Source organism: Amphiura filiformis, chromosome 11, assembly GCF_039555335.1.
Source record: "Amphiura filiformis chromosome 11, Afil_fr2py, whole genome shotgun sequence".
NCBI classification, from domain to species: Eukaryota; Metazoa; Echinodermata; class Ophiuroidea; order Amphilepidida; family Amphiuridae; genus Amphiura; species Amphiura filiformis.
In genome coordinates this window covers 8,611,821-8,632,324 of record NC_092638.1, presented here as the reverse complement: position 1 = coordinate 8,632,324, position 20,504 = coordinate 8,611,821, and the positions used below count along the sequence as shown (strand labels likewise).

The window sequence follows — 20,504 nt, the reverse complement described above, 5'->3', positions numbered from 1 at the left end:
GTTTGCTTATATTGCTTACCAGGCATTGTATTTTGTACAAGTATGCATAACCAACAATTAACAATGAGAGAACTTTCTTAAACCTCGTTGACTTGGGGATGATTTGAAATGACCGCCAATTATGACTGTTTGATATTTATTGCCAACCATGTGGAAAAAGAGACACATGTCAAAACGTAAAAAGCTATAATTTTGTTGAAGGAGCAAAGTTTAACAAACCATAACCCCGCTTCTGGATATCGTTTGAAGTCAAATGATATACCATTTTTAAGTTTATGATGTTTATTTTTAAACACGAAATAAAACAAAATTGACCGGGGAGGAATTTACGGCTCATTCGCCGTGGACGGTCACATATAAGGTCCACAACTTTTAAGTTCTCCCCTAAATACTTCTTTAAAAAAAAAGAAAAAAAAAGCACGGTGATTTATTGTGCGCTACGCACAGGCACAACACCTAGACGTTGATCCACAAGCCTCAGCACACTTTACAGTATATACTTTACAGCACACTTCTTAAAAAATAATTGACTTAATGCAAACGTGTAAAAAGGTATGGGTAGCCGTGTTTTGTTTTACACATAATGGACCAAAATATAGCGTCACACGTCATTGCGTTCAGTCACAATGGTTCATTATGTAAAAAAAGATACCGTTTTAAAAAGTGTTAAAAGTTGCATCTGAGTCCATAGGAGTCAGCTCTCAAACAATACAGTAGGCAGGTCTATTCATGTGTTTGTTAAAGAAAACCTGACTGCTATAGATTCAGGTGCAACTTTTAAAACAGTCTCTTTCCTTACACAATTAACCATTGTGACTGAACGCAACGACGTGTGACGCTATAAATTGGTCCAAATGTGTAAAACAAATAGGGCTATACACATCTTGTTAGATTTTTACATTCGGTAAAATATTTTTTGACTTATTCAAAAGGTATTACTTGTGGACCATATATTTCAAATAAATCAATATTTTCCAGTAAATACATGAAATAACATTTTAACATAACATAAAATAAAAAAAAGCATGTCAGTATAAAATGTTTAAAGAATAAAAAGCCTCAATAACTTTATAAAGTACATTCTTTTTAGCTATAAACATTCATGGCTCATGCATCACCAACTTGCCCGTTGACACAGATGGGATTAGCTTACACATCATGTACTTGCCCGTTGATTCGATTATATTTGCTTAGCAAGATCCACAAGCAATTTCACGAATATCATAGAAACAAAAAATTTAAGGGGGTACTACACCCCTGCCCAAGTTTGTACCTATTTGTGCATTTTCTTAAAAATCATAGCGTATTGGGGATAAGTAAGATATGTATATTATAGGGGCAAGGACTACAACTACTGCACTGGAAATTTTATTTCAGCACAGACAACAGTTGTGGAGTTACAGGCAAAAATGAGGGAAAACCAATATTTAATCAATAAATCAATAACTACTTACTCTGAGTTGCTGAATTTTCAGTACAGAAGTTGTAGTCCTTGCCCCTATAATATACATATCTTACTTGTCACCAATATGCTATAATTTTTGAGAAAATGCAAAAATAGGCACAAAATTGGCCAGGAGAGTAGTACCCCCTTAAAGAGCATTACGCCTCTGCAAACACGTACCTGTGTAACGACACATTTGTTTACGTTATGCTTCGTTACACACCTGTCCATGAATCCATCATTACCCATCACCATTCCAAATCAATTTCTTCATCTCAAAAAGATGTATCCTCATCATGGTTAAAGGTAGGATTTGTCTGTCCATTCAATGATCGTTCTGGTGAATCTAACATTTCATTACTTTTGCACGGATTACAACATTGCAGCGATGTCAAGTCCCCGCACCTACCCTCTGGTCCCATAACTCTGCATAAAGATTGAAAGAAGAAGGTAGAGTATACCCAGCTTACGCTCATAACCAGAGTCAGAAACAATCCCAGCTGCAAATACGCATTAATATTAGCGGCAAGCATAAATACACCAGCTAAGAAGGTCGACAAAGCTGCCACGCTGATAGCTCCTGTCATCGTCTCAATGGAAAATTCTGTTTTCTGTCGTCGTGATATAGCCAAATCTGCTAATCTATATGCCACACCGTAATGGATGGTAAAATCAACACATAATCCAACTGACAAAATCAAAATGACGGACTCGAATATGTTCAACTCCCATCCTAGAAGAACAAGACTTGCAACGGTTACAAACACAGCAAAGGCTACTGTTAGTATTGCATAGAAAGCAAGGATAATGTTCAAAATAGTAAAGCCCAAAATGAAAAAGACTATAGCCAGTGTTATGGCTAGAGCAAACGGAGCACCTGACGCTAGACTATTCTGAAGATCATAAAAATACAATTGGTCTTGACCACTTGATATAATCCATCCATTTTGCAATGCCTCGGGCGCAGTTTCCAATTGTTTTTCCATCCAGTTATTTGTGTCCGTCCAGTAATGCTGCATGATATTGAAATCAAAACTGACGTAAGTTGAACTGTGATAATTAATGTGCATTGCTACCAGTTCATCGCTTTCGTTATGGAATCGAACACCTGACCAGCAGTACCCATATGCAACACATGCTTTAAAACATGTACGGAATAGAAACTCGTCATACGGAAAAGCGTTGTTGTTGCAACACGGTGATAGATCGCCACCTGTGAACGGATCGATAATACAAGGTTGTTTCATGAACTCAATCATTGATTCAATAAAACAATCATCATATCCTCCAGAGTAATAAAATTCTTGCTGTTGCAGATCTTCACAAAACTGCAACAACCATTGTTGATGTTCTTCATTGTAAAATGCAAACGAGTCATCAAGAACAAGTGATCCTGTATCGTCCGGATTCCAAGCATCACTTGTTTCGGTTGGTTTGATGCCAAAGAAAATGTAACCAGTCATACGAACCTCGCTGTCTTCAGAAGAACGGAAGATGTCCTTGTATGTCTTGTCCCATTGCTCCAAGTAATTTTCGTTCTCTAAGATTTGGAACTCCGAATTGGACGGAAGCTGAAGACTCGGATACCTGAAGACTACCAAAGCACCTCCTATGCCAAGAGCACCAAAGAGAATCAGCCAAAGGTATCTCAGCTTCAATATGAGAAAGGGAAGAATACTCCCGAAGAATATTTGGAAAGGTTTAAAGCAAATGTTGAAGAATATCCGGACATGATTTAAGCATCTATCTATTAGATGACAACATCCTGAACATCTAGTTTCGAAAAAGATTCCCAATCGATACTGAATGACAATGACAGCGGGGAGTAAAGTAAGGGTGAGTACAAAATTCATCATGATAGCAGTTCCGCGAAGAGTCCAAAACATTTGACCGCTGTTATATCACTGATAATACTCGAGTACAACGAACCTGCAGTGGTTAAACTGGTAACAAGCATGGTAATTGTTGCATGATGAAGAGTCTTTTGAACAATGACGTGTAAATCGGCTCCTTCGTTTTCAGAAACCGACTTTCGCCAAAGATCGACATAAACAAATGTGTCATCAGCACCTACCCCTATTACTAACACGGCAGCTACGATATTCACAAATGGGAAGAATTCTCGTCGAAAGATGACGAAGTATAGAAAATATGCCATCAGCAGGGATAACCCAAAGTTGACAATAGCTGCTATCGTTATTATAATCGATCTTGTATACGACAATAAAATCAGAACTACAAAGAACATGCCAATACCTACATACATAAAACATCAGAAAAAAGAAACATGTCGAAAAGATCGAATTTGAGTTGAAAGTCTATAGCTCTAAGAGTCACATATTGATCACTATACGTTTTTCCGTGGAAATTTTCCATGTAAATTGAAATTAAATCTGGATTGTTCAATTCCAGAGGTAAAATATGAGACACGTATTCCAACTTTGAAGTATAGTCGGCTTCAAGTTTTGATGCAAAATCAATGGTTGCCAAAAAATGAAATATGTTTTGAACTGCTTCATGTTGAAGACATTCAACTGGAGAGTATTCATCTCGGCACGATTGGCGAGGGCAAACGGTCTCATTGTACCATAGCCTGTAGTGTGGAGCGCATCGATGTAGCAATGCTCTGGTTTGTAGCACGTCAATATCAGTTATATCGTTACAAGATGCTTTGTTGTTTATTAACGCAACATATGTTCCTAAAGACCAGCTTGCCGGACAATTGCTGTCAGGTCGAAATGAACATCGATAACAAGAGTTTGAGAACTTTGGATGTGAGCGTATTAACCGTTCCTCTGCTTCACACATAGATTTGATTGTATCCACGTTGAATACATCGCTACCATCTGAAGATTGGAATACCAACTTGGCGTAAGAACCTGTAATTAAATTAAGAACATAAGGACAACCATTAAAGATCACCTGAAAAAGTTTCACGTAAAACTGCATTTGATGTAAAATAATATTTTTACTTGTTTACTTGCTTATGAATGGTGTCCTCGAACCACAACTGCACGCGTTAACCACCCCCAAATCCATAAAATCCTGTGTCCTGTTTCAATACATTCACGTATGTTAGAGGTTGGTTTGCCCGGGTTTCTATTTCCATGCTTCCATGTCAAATGAAACAGATTGGTCACATGCTCGCTTAGTTTGTGCTTCTATATGAATGCTCATCAAAATGTTTCCTCCTCTCTCTGATCTTCTGTGAAAGATTCGGTCACCATGCAGCTATTGTTTGTACTGTGCAAAGAGCTTGTACTAGTAGTACTGCTCTAAGCTTTCTTGTGTAACAGGCATCTATTTACATAGTCTGGGAGACATGGTCTATGCTTCACATAGAGATTTTTCACCTGAAGCCTACTGTAATTGTGGTTTCATTGAATCGACTGACATCATATATATTTCTTGGGTACTGTGGTTCTTGAATAAGGCGCTCGACTCATAATCCATAGATTGCGAATTCAAACCCCACTTGCGTCAACGTGTTGTGTCCTTTGGCAAGACACTTTATCCTCATTGCCTACGGGGGAATGGGTGGAGTTGGATGTTTGTATAGTTGTTTGTTTTCGAAGTTGCAATATTGGCTCTGATTAAGCTGCTGCCTTCAGATTGCATTGTGTCTGTTTAGGTGTGTTTAATGTAAATTCTAGCAATTTGACCTGCGGGTCACTATTAGAGATTGAAATAAAACCTTACTTTTACGTTTGGTTTTGGTAGGAATTAGTTTAACCGTAACCAACACTATAGGTTGTGGTCTTAGCCGACATCAGCTCAACAGTATGATGATCTGTAGGTTTCAAGTTGCCTCGTTTAGTTATGATAAAGTCAATCATGTTTCTGTATTCCCCATATGGAGCTGTACGCCGAGCACCCATCTGGACTCGGAGCTTTAACGGGAGTCAACTTTTTCACGATAGGATTACTTGTTAGAGTGTTGCTCTGCTTATGCGACAAATTACTTCCCAATCTGGTGACTTGTTACATTACTTAACTTTCTTAGGAGGCTGACCAGCATCCTCTTGCCTTATTAGGCCTACATTCACGTATGTTAGAGGTTGGTTTGCCCGGGTTTCTATTTCCATGCTTCCATGTCAAATGAAACAGATTGGTCACATGCTCGCTTAGTTTGTGCTTCTATATGAATGCTCATCAAAATGTTTCCTCCTCTCTCTGATCTTCGGTGTAAGCTTCGGTCACCATGCAGCTCTTTGTTCGTACTGTGCAAAGAGCTTGTACTAGTAGTACTATTCTAAGCTTTCTTGTGTAATAGCCATCAAGTTATTTACATAGTCTGACAGACATGGTCTATGCTTCACATAGAGATTTTTCACCTGAAGCCTACTGTAATTGTGGTTTCATTGCATCGACTGACATCATATATATTTTTTGGGTACTGTGGTTCTTGAATAAGGCGCTCGACTCATAATCCATAGATTGCGAATTCAAACCCCACTTGCGTCAACGTGTTGTGTCCTTTGGCAAGACACTTTATCCTCATTGCCTACGGGGGAATGGGTGGAGTTGGATGTTTGTATAGTTGTTTGTTTCGAAGTTGCAATATTGGCTCTGATTAAGCTGCTGCCTTCAGATTGCATTGTGTCTGTTTAGGTGTGTTTAATGTAAATTCTAGCAATTTGACCTGCGGGTCACTATTAGAGATTGAAATAAAACCTTACTTTTACGTTTGGTTTTGGTTTTGGTAGGAATTAGTTTAACCGTAACCAACACTATAGGTTGTGGTCTTAGCCGACATCAGCTCAACAGTATGATGATCTGTAGGTTTCAAGTTGCCTCGTTTAGTTATGATAAAGTCAATCATGTTTCTGTATTCCCCATATGGAGCTGTACGCCGAGCACCCATCTGGACTCGAAGCCTTAACGGGAGTCAACTTTTTCACGATAGGATTACTTGTTAGAGTGTTGCTCTGCTTATGCGACAAATTACTTCCCAATCTGGTGACTTGTTACATTACTTAACTTTCTTAGGAGGCTGACCAGCATCCTCTTGCCTTATTAGGCCTATACTAGCTTATACTTACGGACCTATAGCGGCCGTACACATACAGGGTGTCTCAATGTTTTCAAAAACAAAACAGTTTTTGTACAAATTTTGAATATTGAATGCGCTGTAAATAAACATGCTTAAAAGGTGTCAAAATTGAGTAGTGTTTTTATTGAGACATACGAATAGTTATTGCCTAACCATTATACTTCATGTACATTTTGCTCCCCGAAATTGATATTTCACTGATTTTGCTTTGAAAAATGCAATAATTATAGCTCACCCAGTCGTGTGGATTCGCAAAACTGAATCCCATCCATACTATACTGTTCTGTCGAAGGAGACAACGTCGTTGCAAGGAAACCATCTTTGGTTTGTCGTTTTTGCCTGAAGAGTCCATCGTTGTCAATTCCATCTCCTCTTGGTTGGGAAACGAGAAAGTCAGACTCGTAGAAATTTTCCAACGCGGTCAAACGGGAATAGATTGCTGTACCAGTGGCTTCAAATCCCTGGGCAAGAATTATAAAATGTTTTTAATTTGTTTAACTATGAGCATAATAGGTGTGTGAGCGGGGTGCTCAATACCGTCACAGGGGCACGGAGTACGTGCCGCCCCCCCCCCCTCGATTGAAAATTTAGATAATCACGTTGGAAAATCACCGAGAAACTGTTTGTTTCCCACCCATCAGGCCCAGTGCCCCCCCCCTCCCGATGACTTGACTCACGCTACGGCACTGTGTAACATGCACCACCCCTATCACCAAACTGCTACTGTATAGTACAGAAAATAAAATAACTAAAACCTACAAAACAACATTTGCATCCTCTAGGATGCAACTGTATGCCTACGCAACCATAGCCTCTTAGATTGTAATCATCCCCTAACGGCTCCCCGTTTCACATGTACATGTACTGCAGTTACTGTCCGTTTTCCTATACACAATACACAGTGCTCTCACCATTGACGCGCGACCTTTACAAATAGTGTATGTTAGAAGTATATTGCATTTGCCTAGTTAACATCACTGTGTGAAAAATAACCGGCCAATATTTAAACTATTCTCCAAACTTCTAGCAAATATATTTCTCTAACATGACCTAAAATTACAGCTAGGTTACATGTTCAGAAATAGTCGCACTTTCGTAGAATATGAGTGAGGGCAAAGCATAGCTAGCTCATAGCTAGCCAACTCCCCGTGTTAATTGAATGGAGATTTGACCGAAAATATTGAGCTATATTGGTAAATTTGGTAAATTGGCTACATTTAAACTATTCTATGAAATTCTAGAAAATATAGTTTTGTAACATGTCCTAAATTTTTAGCTAATTTAGGTGTTTGGAAATAGTCGCACTTTTGTGTTTTAGGAAGGATATGTAAACGACAGATAACACCAAAAATATGAAGAAATTATTTCCAAACCGTGTTAAGTCAACAATCATTATGTTGCTCATTTTCAAGAATGCTGGTTAACAAATAGCAGGCCATTGTCTCATTTCGTGAACAAAGGTCCACATACCATTGTTTCCTTGCGTTTCCTTTATAATCAGTTACCCAACTGAAGCTGTATTATAGCACCTCATAGCATAACCGCACATATAAAACAGACACATGTGCACAACCAGAGAAGATCCGATTTAATCAGTTGAGCTGTTTCAATGAGTGTTATCTTGGTTTAATAGCTTTTAATGGGGTTTAAGTCCTGCAAAGGTCGAGATGAATTCTACTGTAGACATGACTGCATCATGACCTGGGTTGGTTGAGGTATTAAGTGAAGTAAAGCGCCTTGATCAAGAACATAATACGTTGGCGCTGCAGGGTTTCAAACCCACCACCAGAGCTCCCCATAATTGATGAGTCCACTATGCCTTCATAAAATGAGAAATAAACAATATTGGCGGTGGACAGGGAAGTAATGAAATGTCAAGCATCCACCACCACACTACCACCCTAACACAACTACCTTACCTTCGTCGGTTCATCAAAGTCGGGTAATATATCCCAGTCCAAGAATAGATACCCACATACTTGAATAGCAACCAAGCCTACATTTAAAATGAGGATTGCCACGATAACAAACACGGCATAACGACTTAAAATCAACGCGTACCTGTACCAAAACGATATGAATCGGATTAGATTTATGTCACATTTTTGTAACAAAATGATTGTTACAACTACTCTATTACTGCTAATTCAAATATAAGATAATGAATTGATGGTGTGATGATAATGATGATGATAATAATAATAACAATAATAACAACAATAACAATACTAATAACACTAATAATAATAATAATAATAATAATAATAATAATAATAATAATAATAATAATAATAATAATAATAATAATAATTAATTAGTAGTAGTAAAATATAATTGCAATATCATATGAGTTGTAAGTAATTATTATTACTTTGTATTTCCGTGTTTGCACAAATAAATACTTGTGGAAAGTGTTTCAAATACCTAACTCACCAGTAATAGCCACCACGTTTCGCTTCCGTCTGCGATTCCATATCGTTGTCGTTCACTGATGTCATCTGGTTTGTCCAAGCCTTTGGATAACTTTTCAATACTAAAACTCAATAAATATTACCATTTTTGGCTATAAATGTATTGCATTGCTATAAATTAGACACAGTTTATACCTGAATAACACCATGTGATACTGCACCTATTGGTTTCGTACGCGCAGTGTTTCGCCATGAACTTCGTTGTGGTATGAATGATAACAAAAGACTTAACAAATGCTTAATTCATAGTTGCTTAATGTAATACTATTGACTTCTTGATCTAGATATTTATAGTAATGACATCATCAATGTGGCAAAAAATAGACCCTTTCAAATCCCGATATTTTCCCTGAAACAAAAACCAAAAGGCGATGAAGAAAATTATGTCGTAAATAAGATTGTGGACAATCCTAAATTTATTTCATACTTTATGAAACACAAGTAAAAATTAGACATTTCATTCATATATTTAATTTTAAATTAATTATTTCAATAATTATTTTTTTTACGAAGGGCGCGTCAGAGGGGAGCATGACCTAATGGTATTTGCACTAATAATTTAAGACAACAAAAAAAGCTAACACACAAAACGAACGGTAGATGTCCAATAAAAGAAATCCCATGGCTCCCGCCACATGAGCATGATTTTTCTTATGGAGGGGGAAAACCCAAAAAACTTTCGTTTTGGTATATTATTAGCCTTGAGGGGCGCACCATTTGAATTTCAGGGGGCATGGGCGTTTTTGGGAAAAAATCGCCCACTGGTGAGAAAAAAAACTTTGCCCACTAGTAAGATGAAAAAAATCCCTCACTGGTGAGTAAAAGAAAATCTTTCCCCCACCCAATTCTGTATAAAGGTATACATAAAAAAAAGAAAAAACATCGCCGCCAAACGCGGTGAAAAAAATCCGCCCGACTCAAACTCCCATGCCCCCCTCCCGAGAATCCAATGGTGCGTCCTTAAGGCGACAAAAAACCCTGTTCTACGAGCGGATGGACCTTTCAAGTAGGGTCGGTCGGTCGGGCTTTTTTTCTTTCATCAAAAAGCACCAAAATCTGTAAATATTTTGCAATTTGGGGGAAATATCAAAAAAAATGTTTCTGATATTTTCATTTGTTCAGGACAAACATGTCGGTCGGGCCCTAACTCAAGCACCGCAAAGAGCCAAAGAAATATAAATGCGTAATGTAAAATCTCATATACTTCACAATTGGAGGTCAACTTTTGAGGTGTACTTATTGAATAGAGATTATTGAGCTCTAAAATCGGAGATGAGATCATAGCAATTGTGCAATCCTATCTTTATATGAGGTTAATTTGGTCAGAAACCCACATACAGACGTCAACATGGGGGGGATGGACCATCCCCGTCCAAAATATTGGGGATTTAACACCCCGATCTACGCCTATGTAGAGAAATAACAAAATCTGAGTAAAATCTTTGACCCTGTACAAGTTACTCCACGTTTGATGATTTTTTTTCGCCAAAGGTTACTCCGGTTTAATTGCTATATTTAGCAGTGGCACATGATGTCAGCCACGTTTGGAAGTAGTACAGATTCCCTCCAAAGTGGTATCTCCCAACCTACCTGCTAATCAGTAGCGTAGCGTCATAGGGGCACTGGGAAAACTGGCGACCATATTTCAACCGTTGACTTGTTCGCCAATAAATCAAGACAGGTTAGTTGCATGTAGTTCAAATTGTATATTATCTGAATCCATGTGACCTGAGCTTTTTTGAGCTTTGGGCCTGTGTAAACTTTGACCCTAAATACTCTGGGCACTGGTTAAGATATATATTCTTATTCAAGACACCTCAGACGTAAATATTAAATCAAAACTTGTTAGCCAATAGCCATATTCAACTTTTTATTCACAAGCAAGTTATACCAATAACACGCTCTTCAAAAAGTGTGTTTGTATAATTGAAGACCGAATTAAAAAGACTAGTTTGCGTCTGACGTCAGGGCAAAGACGCGACGTGATTGATTGCTGACCTGCGCAGTACAGCATTGTTGGTCTGGCTGACAGGACGTCATACGCAAACTAGTCTTTTTATTTCGGTATTCAATTACAGTGGGAGCTTTGGTGTACAACTTTCCTTCGAAAAGGGTAATAATTGTGTTTAGTGTTTAGATTACGACACATTTGTAAAATGGATTAAAGCTGGGGTTGCACCCAGCGCCGTCATATCATACAGCATGTATGTACAGTTGGAAGACGCCGATATTTTCCTGGTTTTCCATAAAAACTCAACTGACTTGTGCATCAATAACGTTACAACTAAATAAATTGTGAAAGTATCAACATTTATTTATAATCATGCAATAATATAGAAAATAAAAGATGGGATATGTATTGCAATTTAATACTCATTAATTGTATTCAAATAAATAGTCTCTTCATATTATAATAAAATTTATACATTGGTATATACTTGTATATAGTTCTTCTTATCTCACCAGTATTACAACAAGAGCTAGTATCATTTATAAAACAATAAAAAAACACAAATAAATTTAAAAACACTAACAAAATTTAGGCTCATGCCCGTTGAATCAGATGAGACCAGCTCACGCATCATTAGGTTGCCCCTTGACACATATGAGACCAGCTCACGCATCAATAGCTTCCCCGCTGACACAGATGAGACCAGCTCACGCATCATCAACTTCCCCGTTGACACAGATGAGACCAGCTCACGCATCAGCAACTTGCCCGTTAACCCAGATGGGGCCAGCTCACGCATCATCAACTTGCCCGTTGACACAGATGAGTCCAGCTCACGCATCATTAACTTGCCCGTTGACATAGATGGGACCAGCTCACTCATCATCAACTTCCCCGTTGACGTGACACAGATGAGACCAGCTCACGCATCAGCAACTTGCCCGTTAACCCAGATGGGACCAGCTCACGCTCATCAACTTGCCCCTTGACACAGAATGATGAGTCCAGCTCACGCATTATTAACTTGCCCGTTGACATAGATGGGACCAGCTCACTCATCATCAACTTGCCCGTTGACACAGATGAGACCAGCTCACACAACATCAACTTGCCTGTTAAGGCAGTAACAGTTTTGGAACAAGTTTGTGGGCAGTCCCAGTCATTACCAACATTGTACCCTGATGTAAACGGTAAGATGCAAAGAATATGTTGCCAGATTGTTTTCTGTAAACTTAATTTTTTTAATAACTTATATTATTATTTTAAGAATAGGATGGTAACAAGAATGGTCCTTTCAGAAAACAACTTTAACCAGTGCATATTATATTGGCACAGAACGCTAGCAATCCTGGATAAAATGTGTTCGAACATAATACAGTCATTCCTGTGTTGTTCTTACTATAGCGTGTATACTTTAATATGAGTCTCTGGAAACTAAGAATTATAATAGTGATTGTCTCCAAGTTCTTCTTTCGCATACCTACTCCCCTTTCCCAACCATGAAGATTATGGTGAAGATGATCATATTGAGAAGATATGGTACAGATGATCATATTGGGCATTGCAAGATTGTACGGGGGTAGAAGAGGGACCATTTGCAATTAGGCTTTTAAATTTTTCGAACAATCATTTCTACGATTGTTGTAAGAAATAAAGGTAAAAGTAAGATTTAGGATCAAAATAATGGAATCGACATTATATCCCATACGTGTCGAGAAAATGAGAAAAGGATTATAGAGTTTTACGCCAAATCAAACCGATCTTTGTAAACACCTCTCCATGAACCCACCAATACCCTTACTTCAATCAGTCAACTTCTTCATCTCAAAATGATGTATCTTCATCATGGTTAAAGGTAGGATTAGTCTGTCCATTCAATGATCGTTCTGGTGAGTCTGATATTTCATTGCTTTTGCACGGATTACAACATTGCAGCGATGTCAAGTCACCCCACCTTCCCTCTGGTCCCATAATTCTGCATAAAGATTGAAAGAAGAATGTAGAGTATACCCAGCTTACGCTCATAACCAGAGTCAGAAACAATCCCAGCTGCAAATACGCATTAATATTAGCGGCAAGCATAAAAACACCAGCTAAGAAGGCCGACAAAGCTGCCACGCTGATAGCACCCGTCATCGTCTCAATTGAAAATTCCGTTTTCTGTCGTCGCGATATGGCCAAATCTGCTAATCTATATGCCACACCGTAATGGATGGTAAAATCAACGCATAATCCAACTGACAAAATCAAAATGACGGATTCGAATATGTTTAACTCCCATCCTAGAAGAACAAGACTTGCAACGGTGACAAACACAGCAAAGGCTACTGTTAGTATTGCATAGAAAGCAAGAATAATGTTCAAAATAGTAACGACCAAAATGAAAAAGACAATGACCAGTGTGATGGCTAGAGCAAAGGGAGCACCTGTCGCTAGACTATTCTGAAGATCATAAAAATACAATTGTTCTTGTCCACGTGATATAATCCATCCATTTTGTAATGATTCTGGCGCCGTTTCCAATTGTTTTTCCATCCAGTTATTTGTGTCCATCCAGTAATTCTGCATTATATTGAAATCAAAACTGACGTAAGTTGAACTTTGATAATTAATGTGTATTGCTACCAGTTCATCGCTCTCGTTATGGAATCGAACACCTGACCAGCAGTACCCATGTGCAACACATGCTTTAAAACATGTACGGAATAAAAACTCGTCATACGGAAAAGCGTTGTTGTTGCAACACGGTGATAGATCGCCACCTGTGAACGGATCGATACAAGGTTGTTTCATGAACTCAATCATTGATTCAATAAAACAATCATCGAATCCTCCAGAGTAATAAAACTCTTGCTGTTGCAGATCTTCACAAAACTGCAACAACCATTGTTGATGTTCTTCATTGTAAAATGCAAATGAGTCATCAAGAACAAGTGATCCAGTGTCGTCCGGATCCCAAGCATCACTTGTTTCGGTTGGTTTGATGCCAAACAGAATGTAACCACTCATACGAACCTCACTGTCTTCAGAAGAACGGAAGATGTTCTTGTATGTCCTGTCCCATTGCTCCAAGTAATTGTCGTTCTCTAAGATTTGGAACTCCGAATTAGTAGGAAGCCGAAGACTCGGATACTTGAAGACTACCAATGCACCTCCTATTCCAAGAGCACCAAAGAGAATCAGCCAAATGTATCTCAACTTCAATATGAGAAGAGGAAGAATACTCTCGAAGAATTTTCGGAAAGGTCTTAAGCAAATATCAAAGAATTTCCGGACAAGTTTTAAACATCTATCTTTTCGATGGCAACATCCTGAGCAATTTGTTTCAAGAAAACTTACCAATCGATACTGAATGACAATGACAGCGGGGAGTAAAGTAAGGGTGAGTACAAAATTCATCATGATAGCAGTTCCTGCAAAGAGTCCAAAACATTTAACCGCTGTTATATCACTGATAATACTCGAGTACAACGAACCTGCAGTGGTTAAACTGGTAACAAGCATGGTAACTGTTGCATGATGAAGAGTCTTTTGAACAATGACGTGTAAATCGGCTCCTTTGTTTTCAGAGAGTGACTTTCGCCAAAGATCGACATAAACAAATGTATCATCAGCACCAACTCCTATTACTAACACGGCAGCTACAATATTCACAAATGGAAAGAATGCACGTCGGAATATGAGGAAGTAGAAAAAATGTGCCATTAAAAGTGATAACTCAAAATTTACAATTGCTGCGAGGGTTATTAGAATCGATCGTGTATACGATAATAAAATAAGAACTACAAAGAACATTCCAATACCTATATAGAGAACATCAGAAAATAGAAAGATATCAAAAAGATCGAATTTGATTTGAAAGTCTATAGCCTTAAGAGTCACATATTGATCACTATACGTTTTTCCGTGGAAATTGTCCATGTAAATTGAAACTAAATCATCATCTCGCGTGTGCAATTCCAAAGGTACAATGTGGATCACGAATTCCAACTCTGATGTATAATTGGCTTCAAGTTTTGACAGAAAATCAATGGTTGCCAAAAAATGAAATATGTTATGAACTGCCTCATATTGAAGACATTCATCAGGAGAATATTCATATCTGCACGATGGGTGAGAGCAAAAGGTCTCATTGTACCATAGTCTGTAGTGTGGAGCGCATCGATGTAGCAGTAACCTGGTCTGGAGCACATCGACATCGGTTATATCGTTACATGATGTTTTGTTGTTTATTAACGCGACATATGTTCCTAAAGACCAGCTTGCCGGACAATCGTTGATCGTGTCAAGTCCAAATGGACATCGATAACAAGACTTTGAGAACTTTGGATGTGATCGTATTAACTGCTCGTCTGCTCGACACATTGATTTGATTGTATCTACGTTGAACAAATCGCTACCGTCTGATGCTTGGAATACCAACTTGGCGAAGTAACCTGTAATTGAAAAGAGAACACAGGGACAAGCATTACAGAACATATAAAAGAATTCTACTTGCAATAGCAGTATGCTATATTATAAAAGGTTTTATATTTAATGTCCGCGTGACTGATGGGCACCGAAATCTACTTGCATTAGCAGTATGCTATTATAAAAGGCATTATATTTAATGTCCGCGCGCGTGACTGATGGGCACCGCCATTCGGAAAATGCCCCAATTTTGCATCAATGTATACGTAGCTCCTACAAAATATGGAGGAAAATTTATAATTGTATATCGATGAGTCCATATTTTTTTTAAAATTGGTATATTGATGGGTTTCCTTTCAAATTCTAAGTGGCACACCCCTACCTAAACCAAACTTGAGTACCCCGGGCATGACGTCACTTGGGGGCATGACGTCACTTGCGATAGATCGCTTCATCGAATTGGTTGTTTTTACCTGGATTCGGCTGTTCCATCTCGCACCCTTTGAAGGTCTTTGACACGAGGGGACATTTATCGTTGCATTCAATGAGGGAAATCACATGCCATAAAATAAATACCTCTTGTTGAAACAATTCAAAAAGTTCGATTTCTTGTTAGGGGAATAAAACTCTGACTAATTACAAAAGAAAATGGGTAAGTGCAATAGATGAAACAACCCTAAAAAACATTCTATATAAGCTTACCAAGGGGTGCGAATTGGCAAATCTGAATCCCGTCCATTGTTTTTGTCGTCGTCGTTGGTATACCATAATTTTCTGTCGGAGGAGACATCGTCGCAAGGAAGCTATCATTGGCTTGTCGTCTTTTCCTAAGGAGCCCATTGTTGTCAATTCCATTCCTGCTGGGTTGGTTAACGAGCAATTCAGACTCATGGAAATTTCGCAACGCTGTCAAACGGGAATAGATTGGTGTACCGGTGGCTTCAAACCCCTAGACAAGAATAAAATGTCAAAAATGTTCTTAATTTGTCTTACTGTAATAACATGTAACAGGCCATATAATAATTTTGAGAGAGCAACCAAAATCCAAATGCAGGAATCATTCTCGTTGATTTTTTTTCAATCTGTGAAAAAATTAAATTTACATGATTTTCAATAAATGTAAAAAACGATTTACGCACAGGGCTGGATGTACCTTTTGATGAGCCCTATGCACGGCAACCTGCTTGCCCCTAGCTCTTCTGATCGAAGTGTTACACCCCCACCCCACCACTGAAACCTAAGTTTGTACAAGAAATCTTACTTCAAATTACTTGCGTATCTCAAACGACTTTTGGAGGTAAGGAAGTGGTGTGATGTAAGGAGAGAGTAAAAGACAGAAAAAAACGAAAGAAAAAATGCAAGATGGCAACACGAAAAGTTAAAGGTATATTTTAATATACCTTCAACTTTTAAAAATTGTTTGGTTTTATGGTAGGATGAGAAGAGTATATCCATTCCATACTGTAAGCATTTTGGTGAATAAATTATGTGTAGTCACAAATTTTCTGGAAACTCCTCACTATCACACTATAAACACTCCCAGTCGTGTCGGGGATTTACCGTATGGTACATAATCTCTGTGTTTTCGTATTTACCGTAACAAAAAAGAACATCAGTACCGGTACCCCCTTGATTTTACACCTTAAATTTGAGGTTACACATATTTGACAATTAAACGCCACAGTGTGAATTGTTTTATTTATACGGTTTGACCTGTCAAAAGAGACCAGGTACAGGTATTATATCCACAACCGAGGCTCTTTTAACATGGTATTGTGGATATACGTGTGTCGTCTTCCGGGGGGGTCACTCCCATTGTGGCCTGTACACCATCCGCGATAATAAAAACGCGTAAAAAGGGTAGTTTTTGGTGGGTAGGCACGATACGCGCGTATCGTGTTTAGGGTGTCAAAAACATTAAAAAAATGGACAAAAGGGTAGCAAAATTGCAATTGCTAATACGCGGAAATGAAATTTAGGGTATGAAATATGATAAAATCCCTGTTTAGGGTGTGAAAACAGGCGCGTGTTACCTGTTTAGGGTATCGTGTTAGCAAGGGTTAAATCCTTGTTTAGGGTGCTTTTCAAAAGTTGATTATCGCGATTGGTGTACATAGGCCACAATGGGAGTGACCCCCACGGGTAGTCTTGTATTTAGCAGGTCTAAAACCGATGACGTCGTCGATTTCAATGTGTGTCCGCTGTTACTGGATTTTTATTCGTGAGTGTGTCCCCAGTTCACGGCGAAGATCAACGCACTCCCACACACCATCCCCAAAACACAGACCCATGCAGCTTACCTTAGTCGGTGCAGAAAAGCCGTCACCCCAATCCCAGAATAGATATCCACACACTTGTATAGCAACCAAGCCTAGATTTAAAACGATAATTGCTCCAATAACAAGTAGCGCGTAGTAACTTCGACTCAAAATCAACGCATACCTGGATAATGAAAAATATTCAATTATGTTACAGATTAATCTGCTAGTCCGTAGAAAGTCGACTTAAGGGATCTGGAATGAGCGTTTTGAGCGTTTCGATAGTATTTTTGTGGGACATCAGAGCACATCAGACATATCGAATTGCATTCTGAATACGAAGAATGTCTTTCTGATATCAAATAATTTTCATTTTTGAAATTCACGATATAATACAAATTTTATGACAAATTATTAAAATTTGATATTTTTCACATTTTTGATATATAACAGTCGTCGAAGTAAATTTTATAAATCTTATGATATATTCTCAAAGTGTATGTAGCTGGGAGGAAAAACCGACGATCAATTGAAAATTTTGACCTTTCATATTGAAGATATGGATTTTTTTCCCAAAAAGACCTATTTTTTGTGTGTTTTGGGGAAAAATCCATATCTTCAATACGAAGGGTCAAAATTTTCAATTGATCGTCGGCTTTTCATCCCACCTACATACACTTTAAGTACATATCATCTGATTTATAAAGTTTACTTCGAGTACTGTTAAATATCAAAAATATCAATTTTTAATCATTTGCCATAAAATGTGTATTACTACATTGCAAATTTTTTTTAAATCAAAATTATTTGATATCAGAAGGACATTCTTCGTATTCAGAATGCAATTCGATATGTCTGATGTGCTCTAATGTCCCACAATAAATACTGTCCAACCGTTCATACCCCGTCCCTTAACGAGATCCATGATCTTGTCATCTTATCATCTCGTTCCTACAAAATCAACTAGAGGATTTTATCATCTTGTCGTCTCGTCCCTACGAAGTCGAGTTTATTTCACCTTATGGGTAGACTCGGTATTGTTGGTCAAAACCACCAAAAAATTGATTTGCATTATCTAAATCAATATATTATTGAAAAATAACACTTTGATGTTTTGCAAAAGTTCACTCTACAAATCATATACTTTGAAAACTTGCTTGACTTATTTTCATTAATGAGTTAGGTACGTTTTACAAAAGTGTTGTTGTTTCAGCCCTCTTTACAACATTACTCAAGAACCCGCAGGACCTACAAAAGTATATCTGTGATATTTGAATTCTTCTACACATTCGCTATGAAATGATCAATGCAATGTTTGCCAAAGCTCACTACCATTTGCAAGATGCTGTGAACTACCAAATCGCAACAGTTTAAAATAGTTGCTAAAAATAGCAAATTGCAAATAATGGCTAACATTCCCCTAGGCCGTCCACTATGCCATGTATTGTTAGCACTACAACTGTCCGAGTAACACACAACATCATATAACGTTGTCACAACGTCTTTACGTCGTGACAACATTATATGACGTTGTGTGTTCGCTGGGTGGTATCTACTGGTATTATACTCTTATTTCCACATCTGTTTTTTAAAGTGTGGCTTTAAGCCCTTAGTTTTCTGGTCCGAATTTGTGACACATTAATAATATTGATCAATGAGATGGGTACTGTAACACAAACGATATTCACTTTTCTGATTATCATTCACGTTGTGGTACAGATATGCTTGCATTTAATGCTTTTTTGTGATATTTCATTATCGTAAAAGTAGATGCAAATTTAAACATTCATAAACAGATGGCTTAAATTATGCAGTTTATGCTTTAAAGCATAATCGAACAACTGATTGTTTTCTATTTCAAGGTACTGTTTAATTCAATTTTCTACTGTTATAACTATTATTATACTGTTACTTAAAATGCAAGATGATGATATTAATAATAATAATAATAATAATAATAATAATAATAATAATAATAATAATAATAACACTAATAATAATAATAATAATAATAATAATAATAATAATAATAATAATAATAATAATAATAATAATAATAATAAAATAAATAATACTGAATAATATTATTGACAATATTATCAGGGGAAATAAATCAAATAATTGCAAAATATTTGATTCGAGTTGACACAAATAATAAACAATGATAATTATTGATAAAAATATACACAATTTTGCTTACCAATAATAACCACCGCGTGTTGTTTCCGTTTCCGATCCCATGTCGTTGTCTTCCACTAATGTTGTCTGGTTTCTCTCGGCCCTTCGGATATTAAAATTCAATTAATTGTTCCATTTTGTAATACCATGTAGAGTATAAAATCCCCTAGCTATATATGGTTCAGTTCTCAGACACAGTTTGCACTTAACATGCTTTAATGGTACCATTGTTATGACTTTTACTAACTGGTTTCGTACCATTGAGGTAATACACACAGCGTAGCCTTGAACTTCGTTATGCTATGAATAATAACAAAGGGCGTAGAAAATGCTTGAATAATAATGGACTATTGTGAATACTAATCACTTCCAGGTCAGGTTATTTATAGTAATAATATGACATCATCAGGGTGGTCGTTTTAAAATCACGAATTTCACCCTATTTATGAAAACACGGCTGATGGGCACGGATCAATGTAGATATTTCAAAATAATAATAATAAGGAAATTAATGATAATGCTAATAGTAATGATAGGGGCTAAAGGCAGGAGAGGAGCGGGTAGGGTAGAGGAGGAAGAGGAGAGAAGAGCGAATTGAGGTGAGAGTAATTGGCGAGGTTTCCAATTTCAGCATCTGTCACCAAATGAGTGCATCTTTTCAAACTAATTTTTATTGATTTTTTTAAATATTAACAGTATTGATAATACTGATAATGTTGAGAGTAAAATACCTCACCAG

General features: G+C 37.5%; 2 protein-coding genes across 2 annotated transcripts; both read right to left on the bottom strand.

The window, feature by feature from the left end:
- Window positions 1–401: 401 nt before the first annotated feature.
- LOC140164311 (protein dispatched homolog 1-like) lies at window positions 402–9,202 on the bottom strand. Its single transcript, XM_072187584.1, is given in 6 exon segments — window positions 402–3,314; window positions 3,317–3,713; window positions 3,716–4,323; window positions 6,733–6,958; window positions 8,417–8,558; window positions 8,931–9,202. Coding segments are annotated over 6 exon segments (3,033 nt in total). The 5' UTR covers window positions 8,996–9,202; the 3' UTR covers window positions 402–1,719.
- Window positions 9,203–10,821: 1,619 nt separating this feature from the next.
- On the bottom strand, window positions 10,822–20,054 carry LOC140164310 (protein dispatched homolog 1-like). The gene is made up of 4 exons (XM_072187583.1): window positions 19,788–20,054; window positions 17,630–17,771; window positions 16,032–16,278; window positions 10,822–15,355 (listed from the first exon to the last, which is right to left on the bottom strand). Exons 1-4 carry the CDS (start codon window positions 19,826–19,828, stop codon window positions 12,744–12,746), a joined length of 3,042 nt encoding a protein of 1,013 aa, XP_072043684.1. The 5' UTR covers window positions 19,829–20,054; the 3' UTR covers window positions 10,822–12,743.
- Between the last annotated feature and the right edge of the window lie 450 nt (window positions 20,055–20,504).